The 14,047-nt window shown below is 42.0% G+C and overlaps 1 protein-coding gene across 1 annotated transcript in view; it reads left to right on the top strand.

The window, feature by feature from the left end:
- The window catches only part of TCF25 (transcription factor 25), a 444,525-nt gene that overhangs the window by 222,092 nt on the left and 208,386 nt on the right, over positions 1-14,047 (top strand). Inside the window, exon 12 of the mRNA XM_069216958.1 lies at positions 8,697-8,853. Coding sequence (XP_069073059.1) covers positions 8,697-8,853 — 157 coding nt within the window. The remainder of the gene's footprint in view (positions 1-8,696; positions 8,854-14,047) is intronic.

Here is a 14,047-nt window from a genome sequence, read left to right on the forward strand (position 1 = left end):
ACACTTCTGAAAACTAGACATCTGGGGTAGTCCAGGGTGGTGTGCTTCACATGCACTCCACACTATTTTCTTGCCAACAATGCCCTGCAAACCCCCTACTTTGCCTGAAGTCACACATTTTCCCTACATTTCGGTGATGGAAACTTCTGGAATCTGCAGGAATACACAGAATTCCTACCACCCAGCATTGCCCCATGTCTGCCGATTAAAAACCCTGCCCTACTTTTGTGGCTGGGCCTAGTGCCAGCATCAGGAACAGATCTAACCAAGGTCAATGGGAGTCTCCACACAAGTGTTCCCATTGTCCTTGTTTTTATCCGTTCCTGTCACAGCACTAGGCCCAACCACACAAGCGGGCAGCGTTTTTATTGGAACAGATGGGCTAGGCTGGGCAGTAGAAATTTTGTGGATTCCTGCAGATTTTGGAAGTTTCCATCACAGAAATATATGGAAAATGTGTGATTTCAGGAAACATTTGAGGCTTGCAGGGCTTTGTGGGTAAGGAAGACTAATGGGATCCACGCAAGTCACCCCATCCTGGAGTCCCCTAGGTGCCTAGTTTTCAACAATGTACATGGTGGCTAGGTTTCCCTAGGTGCCTGCTGAGCTAGGATCCAAAATCTAGAGCTACCCACATCAGAAAAAGAGGGTCAGTTTTCAGTGGAAAAATGCACTGTATACATGTTGTGTTTTGGGCCGTTTCCTGTCACTAGGCCAGCCCTCACAAGTGAGGTACCATTATTATTGGGAGACTTGGGAGAATGTGGGTGGAAGGAAATGTTTGGCTTTCCCCAGATTCCAGAACTTTGCATTACAGGAATGTGAGGAAAATGTGTTTGTTTAGTCAAAGTTTGAGGTTTGCAAGGGATTCTGGGTAAAAAAAAAACAACTGATGAGACCCACGCAAGTCACCCCACCCTGGATACCACTGGGTGTCTAGTTTTCAAAAATGTACCAGGGTTTAACTCGGAAGTGGGAAGCGGTTGATTCTGCTGCTGTTCACAAGGAATTACTGATAGAACTTGGGGGATCAAGTATTAATTTGCCTTGATGGTGCCCTTCCCCCAGGGTGATTTAAAATGCTTTTCATGTGGTTTTTCAATTGCTTAGTGGTCTTTTGACAGTGAAAGGGAAAGTAGCTGAAACCAAAGACAAGCTGTGATTTTTTTCTTTTTAAATATAATAACTGCTCCAGGGCCCATAAAAAACTTATGGGTGCATTGAAGCAGGTTCCCCAGGACAGAGGGATGGTGGCGCTTTTTAGACACAAATATAAACAGCCCATATTACAGAGGGAAAAGGATATTATAAAAGAAGCCTGGGATAAACTCCATAGAACAAGCGTTCGCAAGGGCCCTCATCTGTTTTGGAAAAGTGCAAATGATCCTTTCTTTAAAGATGGCCATAACACCCTCACTGATGCTAACATTCTCCCACAAAGTTGGGTTGCTTGTTTTTCAACCTTATATCATAGTAATGAGTAAGTGGCTAGTCCTTCTGTCATGGACACTTTTATGGTTAATACTGATAAATTGCTATTAGATCCACCTACTTTTGAGGAGGTGACCTCTGCTCTGAACTGGACTAGGAGAAATAAGGCCCCTGGCCCAGATGGGGTTCAGGTTGATCTTTTTATAGATAACATTAACCTCTGAGCCCCCCATGATAAAAAAAATTTTTGAGATATGTGGCCAGGGATAGTCTCCCGAAATCGGGTGTAGTGCAATTATAATGCCCATCTTTAAAAAGGGCATTAGATCGGACCCATGTTGCTATCACCCGATCTCTTTGATAGATACGACATGCAAATTAATGGGGAGAATCCTTCTTGATAGACTAGAGTTGTGGATATCGAGCAAGGGTGTTTCTCAGATGTTCATTATGGGTTCAGACAATGTCTCTCGACTGTTGAACAGTGCCTAAATCTTCAACTTCTAATTTCTAAGTACAAGGCAGGTAGTAGGGGGACTATCCATCTGGGCTTCATGGATCTATCAGCGGCCTTTGATTGGGTGGACAGGGAAAGGTTGTGGTCGATCATGCTTGATTTGGGTTTCGATTTGGCCCTAGTTCATTTTAGCGGGACTATCCATCTGGGCTTCATGGATCTATCAGCGGCCTTTGATTGGGTGGACAGGGAAAGGTTGTGGTCGATCATGCTTGATTTGGGTTTCGATTTGGTCCTAGTTCATTTTAGCAGGACTATCCATCTGGGCTTCATGGATCTATCAGCGGCCTTTGATTGGGTGGACAGCCAAAGGTTGTGGTCGATCATGCTTAATTTGGGTTTCGATTTGGCCCAAGTTCATTGTGTTTTTGACATAAAATGTAGCGTTAGACAAGACTGCGGAATGGCCCCATTTTTATTCTGTCTTTATATCAATGATTTTGAAAAAACATCTTGATATAGTGAAGGCCGACCCACCAAGAGTTGGCCATAGGAAACTACCCGCTCTGTTTTACGCTGACGATTGCGTTTTAATATTCAGAAGGGGTGTAAGTTAAAAAAAAATATATATTTAAATGGCTTTTTCTGTTTATGAATGGTTTGGGTCTAAAGACTAACATCTTCCATGTTATGGCTATTGGGTCTTCATCCAAAGTGCTTAACTCCTGATATCTTAATAAGGAAAAAAGTATTAAATGTTACTACTTTTATGTAACTAGGCATCCCCTTTGCTCAAAATAGTTATTTGACTCATTTGGTTAGGTGCAGGCGATTAAGATTTGAGCGAGGACGGGAAACTGCTGGGTGCTTTGGTGAACATCTGTCTTGCTCAATTCCTCTCAGTGGTAACATGTGGTCCAGCAGTATGGGGTTATTGTGAAACCTCTAAATTTGCAAGTGGCAGAAAACATCTTTTTAAGAAAGCTTCTCTTAGTCCCTAAAAGCTTCCCTATTACTTCATGTCTCTCTGAATTGGGGCAAGTCCTGTTAGAGGACCATGTTAAATTAGCCCCTTTGATGCTGTGGAGAGTAATTTGGGTTAAGCAAGAAACTTTGCTCAACCAATCCATAATCAACTATTTGAAGTTTTCAGATATGGCTTCCAAATTTAATTGGTTCTGCTATGTCAACTAGCAGCTTACCCTGTTGGGGAGAGAGGATTGCTATCACAATCCCTTGCTACTGCTTAGCATTTCTGAAAAAAAAAAACTAACTAAGGAAAGATTTCTTTGCCACGAGAGAACAGACTAGGTGAGCTAAAGAAATAGGGAAACAAAATTGGCAAGTTATCTCCCTTTGGTCACTACCAACACTTTGGAGCCATATCTTTTGTTTCCATTGTCACACACTCAGCGCTTTTAATTGATGAGGTTCAGATCTGGCATTGCACACCTTCTGGTAGCCTTCACCAGCTGTATTTTTCATGATTATCCTCTAGAGCCCTGCCCATGTGACTCGAATACTACACATTCTCTGTTATACATATATACATTTTTTTTTTGTAAACTCTTTGATATCCGGAGGAAACAGCTTTTATTGCCTATGCTGAAGTTTTTAAATACTAGGCAATGCTGGCCAGTCTTATTTTATCTACAGCTTCTACAGGGTGCATCTGTCTAATGATCTTTAAATGTATTTCTTCAGCAGTTCACTTTAGACAATTAGTGGTGAAATAAGACAGTTGTGGGTTTAGTGCCTGCATTACAAATTATAAACTTATATCTGTATTGTTGTGATTTTGTTTTGTTTTTTCCTTTTTTCTAATTTTTTTTCCTTGTTTTTATCTCTGTTGTATCTTTTATGGTTATACTGTTTTGTATACAGAGTAAATTTTATTTGGTCAATGAACTTTGCAGTTTCATCAAAGACAGTTTCACAAGAAATGCCATTTCTAGAAGAAAGACATATTTTTACATGTTGCCATAGCTTTAAGAGCTCCCAGATAAGCACTACAGAGTGGATCCAAGGTCTATGCTGGAAATTCAAATAGTGCAGGCATTTTAGGAAACATGAAATCCAATGGAATATTGCCTTAACTTTGACATACTAATAAATATAAAGATGCTTGTCCCAAAAGTCTTGTGTTAGGGCAAGGGCTGATGAGATTTGCCCCCAAAGGTTCAGCAGTAATGTAAGCTTTTCCACAGGAATGGTGGTAACTCAATTTAATCAACTTGAGTCAGCACTGGTTGTGGAAATAATTTTCAATTAAAAAAACAAAAAGATTTGATATGGATACAGAAGACTAAGGCCCATATTTATACTTTTATAGCGCCGCATTTGGGCTGCTGTCTGACGCTACAACGGAGCAAACTTGCAAAATACAATTGTATTTTGCAAGTTTGTGCCACTTTTGTGTAAAAAATTACGCAAATGTTGCTCTAAAAAAGTATAAATATGGGCCCAAGAGTGTTGTGAGATAAAAGCTAAATCTAAAAAGCAATTTGTAACTGAATAAAAAATAAAACAGCAAGTTCATATAAGATTGGGGATGCATATCTCTCATCATTCTCTGTTTTGTTAACGGGAAATGAAGGGGGAATGGATTGTAGACATTTTGAAAGTCATTGATGATAGCATGGGAGTTTGTGTTCCCAGCCTCTCTCCCAGAGTTGGCGCTTAACTAGGAGACCATATGCCAGTTAATGTGGCACACCTCAGTTTAGAAGTGGGAAAGTAAGAAAATAGCATATCTGTATCCCTTTGGGAGATATTCTCTCCTATTGAAACATACAATTTTCTGTAAACAACCACATTCCGGCTAAAGAATGCATTCAGGTACAAAGACTGTTGTAGCAAAATATCTCCTGTGATTTCTTTAAACTAGTCTTATCTATTACTGAACCAGCTTGTTGCACTCCATTAGTAAATCATTTTTGTCTTCTTTCGTTAACTTAATGAGTTCCTTAAGAAAAAAAAATCTTCGATACAAACAGCTTGTCTGTTTTGATGGATGAGAAGGTATCCTTCAGAAACATGAGATCCGCATTAATATACTTAAGCGTGACCTTTCTTACAACACTTTTACTTTTGAGCTAGAAATAGTTTGTTTTTTCATTATCATTCAATATCTGAAATGTAATGTGAAATAATATCCAGTATTGATCCAAGCATGGCCACTCCCCCCCCCCCCCCCCAGTTTGCATGTGTAATGAATCCTATTATCTAATGCCTGATATATGCATCTTTTAATATACTGTGTGATCCAGATTACCTTTGGATTGCAAAATGGTGTCTCACATAAAAGTGTCCTGTTTTAGACTGTCTTTCATCCATCGTGACTTCAGCAGTGATCTCTGAAGTCCTGAAGCCAGAGCTGACAGTACCTAAATCATCATAAAAGTATGCTTGTGGCAGTGTTGTAGCTGTAGATATGCATGCTGTGGAGAGAGCTTCCCCAGCAAGAATCATTATTCTCCAGTAGCTTATGCATCCCGACCTTATGGTATGTGGCCGCCCTATGGAAGACCTCATGGTAGTGGGAAGGCTTTGCAGGGAAAAGGTTGGGATCATGATCCCTGGGTAGACCGACATCTTAATTGTCCCTTGGTTCGTCTCAAGGGTGTGGACTTAAAGGCGTCTTATAAGGACCCTGAGGACATCCTGGACTGTCTCCTTCAAACCCAGTGTGGTTTACCTTGTGAACAGTGAGACAAGGAGTCAGGAAGTGGTGGAGAAAGAGCCAAAGGAGGAGTAGGGGAAAGGCATGGTGGAGTTAGATGAGGTAGAGGCGGTGGTGGACTGGTGCTTCTGTCCCAACGCTATGTATTCTTAGTCGCTGGCTCCGTTGGTGGGTTGGAGGCCTCCTAAGAGATCAGCTTCCTCTTGGGAAGTGCAGGGTCTTAGGCTTTTGGAGGAGGCTGAGCAAGGGTCCGACCAGTCTGTGGGTGGATAATAATCTGCTGTGGCCGGTTGTCAAGTTGATCCTGAAAGTGTTAGAGAGTGGCCTGATCTTGATCTTTGGAGGCAGAGAAGGATAGCTCTTTGGGCACCAAGCTTTTCAGTGCAGAAGATGGTCTTTGAGTAGGTGGTACCAAGATTTATTTCAGCTCAGAGGATTTCATGTCGGAAGATGGCTTTGAGGGTGTCTTCACAACCAGTGCCAAAAGGGCAGATGGAGCTGAATGTTCAGGAGATGGGTGGGTGCCGGGTCAAAAGCATGGTCATGGTGCCGCCTACGACCTTCTGGCAGTGCAAACCGGAGGTTCCTGATTGGCTCTGGACTGTAAGCTCAACTCTAGGGTGATGCTCGGCCTCTGTTTGGTGCCGAGAGGGGGTGGGTAGTCTTACAGCTACAGTGGATGATGCTATGGAGGTGGCAACTCATCCACCTCGGCTTGGAGATCAGAGCTCACTTCTAGCAAGGACCTGCCCCTCTGCTGCAGATGTCCCTATTTGCTGCTCAGCTTCAAAGTTCTGTTTGCTGAAGAGATCTGGAGTGTTGTCACTCTGTTAATGTACCATGGAAATGAATGCAAGGTGCTGAGTTCAATGGTAGCGCAAGATGTTGTTGTTATGGAATGCGAGTCAAGCAGTACAGGAGGCCTCGCAGTGCTCAGGGGACAGATAGATGTTACACATCTGATGGAGGCTTGTCTGTGGATACTTGATGTGACAATTCAGGCAGTTTCGGAAATTTCTCAGATGTTGAACTGAGAGGAAGAGTCCCGAGGGCCAAAGACCCAAACAGGGGGCAGAGAATTCTTGGTAGTGGAACCAAACTAGGGTGCATGGCGCTTTTAGATGAAGAGAAAATTCAATGAAGGTTACACCAGCAAGTCTAGAGGAGCCGAACAGGCCCAGCAACATTACCCTATACATCGACACATAGCTCAGTGAGAACACATCTGATCCCGACGGCAGGAAAAAAAAAAATCTAACAATAAAACCATCACCCATGCACATTACCAGCAATGGATGGAGTCACTAGACCTTGTGACTCAGACTTCTTTGAAGAAAAGCAAGTTGCACATGTTTGCACCCAACACTAGATGACAGGAGTATGCACAGCACTACATGCCACAAACAGATATGTACATGGTTTGTAATGTTTTCCCTTTTCTTTTAGAGCGCCTCGTATTTAGAATGCTCGTGCTTTAATATTAGGGTTCTCTAAAGTGCTGAAGTTCTATATTAACATACCTAAATAAAAATAAGTTATCTCCAGTTTCTTTGTCAGTTCCACATGGAGGATTCTTTGATTTACCTGAAGTTCCAGAAGTGCCCGAAATTTGACTTGTTAGCCTCAGTTTAATTAATCGTGGATGTCAGTCAATTCGTTGCTGCTTAGTGATTGAGACATCGTATTCTACCTGTACTAAATGTTTCTACCAGTCACACAAAATTGAAATAATTACAACCTCATCTTGTGTGAACACACAACCATTATGGTAAGTCAAGCGATAAATTCTGGATTGGACTGTGGGAGTATGTTGTACTCAAGACTGCAGTAGGCGCCATACTACCTAAAATCATGCAATCAGGCTAGTGTTTGGTCTTCAAAAGTGCTGATGTATTTCTTGCTAGGAAATCTCTTGAACTCTTACCTGTAAAAGCTATTTGATTTAGGATGTTCTGTGGTATCTAGCCATCATACTAAGGTCTGGCATACCAGACAGCTACCCCTAATGGCTATTTCTTCATGCTCACCCACACCAGGCGTGTTTTGGACTGATATATAAAGAACAGAACGAATTCTTTGTCCTAGCCACAAAGATCTGGCATTGTCTTCCATAATGATTGTTACTTCTAGTAACTAGGCCGCATCTGCCTTCAGAAACCACTCGTGAAGTGGAGTATGGTATATAAGCACCTGAGACCTATCAGTAAGAGTGTTGGGGGTTGCGTCCCACCAGACTTGGATGAAAGATGAGGTGGAGATTGACTGCCTTGCATTTAAAGAGCAGCAGAGAAATGTCGACACACACTGTTGTTGCAAGATGAATAACTTTAGAATCACCCAAATTCCCATGCAGTGCATGTTTGAGGCACCAGCAAGAGCAGCGAGGGACTCCCAAAAGAGCAGTTATTGTGGCATGGCTCAGGGTGGATGATGCTGTCCATCTCAGAAATGACACGTGGTGAAGTCTGCCATCCGCATCCAGCTCCTCTTCTCATTAGATAATGGTCAGAGAATGAGAGAAGGAGTAGGACATGTGAGAGCATGAACAGGAGTAATGGATCTAGTATTCCTAGAACAAACCAATATAAAAAAACATGAAAAGGAGTAAGTTACCTATCATATAAAAGCAGCAATCACAGGACAGAGCATTAAGAACTTGTAAAGTGTAACGTGAAATCAGTGCATTGTAATATGGACTCTATGTGAGTAATGCCCTACCACCTGGGAAAAGCTTTAGAAGAGTAACAGGTTCAGCAAGTGTGGAATCGAATGACTAAATCTATGGACCGGAGAATGGCGATTATACGTACATTGTGATAGGAGCAGAGCCCTTGTCTTCCATCATTTCTACTTGGTTCATTGGTTTTTATCTAAAGACAGAAAGTGTGGCAACTAGCCTGAGCCTGTAAGTAATGTGCTGGGGAACTTACCAAAGCAAATACCTGCTTTGAAGCAAATTATTGGTAAACATTGGATTGTTGAAAAAAATAACTTTAGGAAACGTCCATGCTCGTCAGTTGACCTGCACCGAAGAGGGCTGATGCATGGTATGAGAATATTGTAGAGAAAGGCATGCATTTCCAGTCTGTTTGGTAATGCATTTCTTTTTTTGTTTCTCTACCCTAGAGTCACCGCAATTTGTCTCAGCTCCCTAACTTTGCCTTCTCGGTTCCACTTGCATACTTCTTGATGAGTCAGGAAGATATGACAGAAGCTGAACTCGCTGATGCAGGTGACAAAGCTGCCCATCTAATCCAGAAAGCCCTCATCATGTTCCCTGGTGGTGAGTGCAGTCTTTGCTTATTATTCATATGTTTAAGTGTAGTTTTAGCCAAGACTTTTAATGTTACTAAAACTGTAATACAGAGTGACTGTTGCCACTTTGTAGTTGTGAGTGAGTTGCATTTTCCATTGGAACTGTATTTTTTGACTTGCCTATAACTTTGAATCCCATGATCGTATCTGCACCAGATTTGACACTTGCTTAAAGTAGGCAGCTATGTTCAGGCATGCCCAATTGTGAGCAGTTTCATGCAGGGAAAAAAAGTTGCAGAAGCATGTAAAAATATTTGTTTTCCCGTTTTAGCTTTAATGTGAATTTGAGCTCGCAGTTGTTGCAAAAAAGTGAGTGTCTTTGCACCAAACTTAGCAAGTAAAACTTTAAACAGAAAGTGTGCTTTTGTAGGTATGGTGTAAATACGTTCTGTAGTTTTTAAGGTTTAAACGATTGAATAAAGGTGCCAGTGGAACTGAATGAGTTACAACTTTTGTATATCTTGCCTATTTAAATTTGCAATTTTCAAAATTGTGATTTCGGACAATCACATTTGTTTTTGTTTTTTGACAAATGTGATTGGCAGGTGGAGGGTATCAAGTTTTTTGTGTCCTTTTAAAAATTGCAATATTGTACAAAATTGCGTTTGTCACGATGCGGACATAAAAAAAGCAAACAACGGGCGTGGCCCAGATGCCTTATCCAGGAAGGTGTTAGAGGGGCGGTGTAATGTTTGTTTCCATAGAATTGTGACTTTTATCAAAATCATGATGCAGCCATTTTGTGTCCATTAAACGAGCACCTTTTGTTCAATAAAACTGGAATTTTCACCCACAAGAAAAAGAAGACTGGTTGAGAAAAGAACTGGGCGGAATGCACTGGCGGGTGCTGTAGGTCTGTCTGGAGGTCAGGCCATGTGGCCAACACCCTGCGCGCATGGCCTAAGGCTGCACCGATCTGAGGTTGGCTGCTTCAGTGGCTGTTTGGCAAGTGAATGCAAACCCTGAAATACGTCACTTATGTTACACAACTTACACCATAAATCTTGCCACCCTTGTGCTTAATAGATTACTTTAATAATGACACAGGAAAAACAAGCTGACTACCAAGCTTCAAAACATGGCAGACGCCATGAGCTCTGTTGTGTGTTGCATGTCTTAGCTGGTGAAAATCAATGTAGTCTGGGTTTGAAATTACTAAGCCATAACTATACTTCAATTGTGTTTGTTTAATGGATATATACTGCTGCTAATTATTACGGCGGTCAGCCAGCCTTCTCCATCCATTGATCTCTTGTAGTGTCATTTTCTATTTTGCCTCTCCTCTCTGTAGCATACAGCACAGAGCAGCCCTCTTCAACCTTTGGTTTCCTTCTGTATGAATGATAGCATCCCACGAAGCAAAAAGACAAAATGTCATGCACACACAAAGTAGTCCCTTTGAGTGTTAGGGCTTATGCAGTATTGAGTGCTTGTAAAGAAACGTTTAGTAATTGTATTTGTTTTAAAAATTGTTTTTTTTTTTTTTTAATTTAGAGAGGTTCTCAGAAACTGCCACACGCAGTGCACCATGTCCAATGTACCAAGGGCTTTCCTTCAGACTTTGTGTCAGGCTTACATTTTTAGCAAACTATCTCCTTGCCGGCTAACTTCAAGAACTATACGATCTCAGCAAAACGATAATTACACAAGCAATCGCTACATAGTCCTGGTTTATAGGCATCTGCTTGGGGAACGAAAGGCACATGGAAATGAAAAGGCTGGATCTTTGGTTTTAATGAGCTCTGCTGTCCTTTTCAAGAATGCAACCTGGAGGTCCTTTCACACATTTACTGACAATGCTTGGATTTGGATTATAGACCAGATGCACATATGAGCCTGGCCTCCTTATAGAACTTTGTTTTTAATAATACCTCTGCTTCAATCCTCGGGACTTCTAGCATATTGCTGTTTGTGGACGAGCTTACTATTCTATTCAACTCTTTACTCTTTATGGCTATTAATTGATATATCAAGATGGATGAGGAAAAGTTAGTTGTAATTCTAGTTTATTCTTTGTTGTCTTTTAAAGGGGCTCAGGAAATAATATCCCAGCAGCTTTGGTTCACTTTTATGTGACTGGATACAAGTCTCACCCATCTGGTATTTCTTTGTTTAGTAGAGCTTTTGTACATGATTTCAGATGAATGTCGATTAATGAACGTTAAGATTTGGGTGTATTATCTGGTATGGCTGTGCACAAATATCGCAATGGGTCCAGTCAGGCTCGTTTACTTAACCTCAAGCTCAACCCTGGGTGACTGTGGCTATAAGCAGTAAGGCTTAACAGAGGAACTATAGGTAAAGTATTTAACAGCACCAAACAACAAATAATGTCACAACACACAGAAGAAAGACACCAATTTATAAAAATAGATTCTATTTTTATGATGTTTTAGAGACTTTGTTGAACAAAATCCACCAGAGGGTCCCGGAGATACATATTTTAAAAGATATTATCACTTTTAAATGCAACCACAAACACGCATTGGTCAACAAAAACTTTAGAAACTTTTGAAAAGTTGGAAACTGTTAGTTTGGCTACTCCACCCCGGTTTGGGTGATCAGTTCAGGTGGGATAGTAGTCTAGGGAGCCAAAGGAAACACTTTGGACCTTACCTGGCCACTGTAGCGTTTTTTAAATAAAGATTCAAACTTTGCAGGACGACTGCCATAGACATCAACTAAGTGGTCCTGATGATGCAGACAAAGGATGCTCTGGTTGTGGTGCAGTCGACAGGGGTGTCTTTGTGCTTGCTCCTTGGTCCATGGGGGAAGTGAAGTGAACTTGGTCACAGGGAATCGGGATCCATCAAAGGCCTCTTCGTTGCAGTAGCAGGCCAGTCGATGCTGGGCTATTGGTTAGCACCAGGGTTGGGGCGAAATCTTTAGGTGGGGGCTAGTGTCCCCTAGGTGTGACAAATTCAGACTTGGATAGCACTCCCGGGTCAGGCAGACTCAGCTACAACCTTTGGCTACCTCAAATTTATCCTCTTCGGTGCATGGCCACTGATAGGGGCAATACTTCTGCTGTGGCTACCAACTTGTCGGTTTGGGCTTCTTAAGCTCTTGTGTCCCTGGAGGTGGTTCCAGGAGATTGGCCGACTGATCCCTGGAGTCACTGTTGTAGGTTGGGGCTGGGAATCAACTTTTCCCAGAGCCAGGAGCTGTAGGCACAGTCCAAACTTTGATAGCCGAAAGTGCAGCAGGTGCAGTTCTATCAACGGTGCAACCACTCTTTGTGCAGGTCCAAGAGGTACTAGACAGTCCTTTGGTCTTCTCTCTGATTCCAGCATGATTTGAGGGTCAGGATGCCACGGTGCCATATTTATCCCAGGAAAGTGCCATGAGTGGACCACATGATTACTAGCCAATGGCCTACTAGATCCCCCCCCCCACCCCGTGACGAAGTTCCTGTGATGTGTGGCATCTACCTATCCCAGAATGCCACATTCTTGCCACTTTCAAGATGGCACAACCCTTTCTCGGTTATCAGGAGCTTGGTACCCCATCCTAGAGGTTTGACTGCCAGTGGCCAGAGAGCTACACACCCACAGTAAAACAAGTTTGGGGGTGAGTTTTCCCTCCTTCCTTGACCCCGTCTCCACTTTGTCTGCAAGAGCAAAAGGCATCCTGGTGTGGGATATTGGCGTTACTTCCCTCACAAAGGTGGTTTTGCATTTCAAATAAGCTTTATTTCTGTAACTAGTACCATAAAAGCACAAAACATAGACAAAAAAACACCACATTTCGTATACATAAAAATAAGTTAAAATCGATACAATAATAAATACCACTGGGCCCAAGACTTAAAACATAAGGTTTGCACACAGAGTACTCTGGCACCATATACATAAAAATATTAAAAGCTATAAATCGGGGCAAAAATGCAATAGCTTTTTCAGCAATCAACGCCAGATACAGTACTAAGTGAAGAAGCAGCAACACTTTCCCAGATAATTTACAAAGTCGATTGCAAGATTTCACGATTTTAGGCCAAGAATCCAACATAGTCAGTACACAGCTTATGTGACCCAAAAGCAATGGAAGGGATACAGTTGTCATGTAGCCACCATCTGCATCAGCGCCCTTTTTAAGCTTAAACAGAAGGTCAAATTTTGTGGCAGCAGCTACAGCAGCTAAAAACGATATCCCATACCCCCCCCAATAAGATACACACCAGCACAGTAGTATTATGAGTACACACACTAATTAACAATTCATTTCACGAACATGTGCTGAACCACATCCATTATCGGAAGAGCAACCTGCAATTACGTAAAGCTATACATACGAGGAAATTTCCCATAAAAGAAGATAACATCTTTGCTCTACTGGTCCACATAGCTCCAAGCTATTTTGCGACATCAGTAACCAAAACTTGATTGGTGTCTGATTTAAGAATTCGTAGAGCTATAGCAGTCCTACAGATGCCCAGAAACCTGCAAGCAGGTGCAAGCCACTTCCTTCGAGAGATTACATAAGCGGGACAAACAAAAAATACATGGGGCAAATTTTCAATAGGGGTGTTACAAGTTGGACAGACAGTAGTTCCGTCAGATGACCAACTACTTGTGAATGATCTTAATGGTACTGTTTCTACACTAAACTGAAAGTACAGCTTGATGTCCTTAGCAGTCGAGATTATGTCCCAAAATGCCTCGTAGCTGCGCATATCCTTCAGATCAGCAAAAGCATGAGACAGCTTGGAATGAATTGCTACATGCAACTCCTCAGACTCTACCATCCTCCAATACTTGTTTTTAAAGTCAAGCTTCGGGGAAAGACAGCAGTAGTTGGGTGATCCCAAAGCTCGCACCAATCAAGCAAATACAGTGAAGCCTTAACATATCTAAGCCAGGGGACACTAAGAGAGCAATCAGTTTCAACTACAAACTGGAGTGCTTCAGTATTTGCGGCAAGCCCCAGTGTAGTCCAGAGCTGTCTCCAGTACAGGAGAGGACGTAAGCGAGCTTTACGGCTTATTCCCTTGATACCCAGATCCTTAAGAAGAGGAAACAATGGGGTACTCAATGGTAGAGAAACATGTTTCCTTAAAAAGGTATTTTCAACTATAGATATTTCTTGAGCTTTAGCATAGCCCCATAGCTCTGCACCATATAGAGTCAAACTAACAGCCTTGGTCTCATAGATCTGAAGTGCCG

Source organism: Pleurodeles waltl, chromosome 12, assembly GCF_031143425.1.
Source record: "Pleurodeles waltl isolate 20211129_DDA chromosome 12, aPleWal1.hap1.20221129, whole genome shotgun sequence".
Classification (NCBI taxonomy): Eukaryota; Metazoa; Chordata; class Amphibia; order Caudata; family Salamandridae; genus Pleurodeles; species Pleurodeles waltl.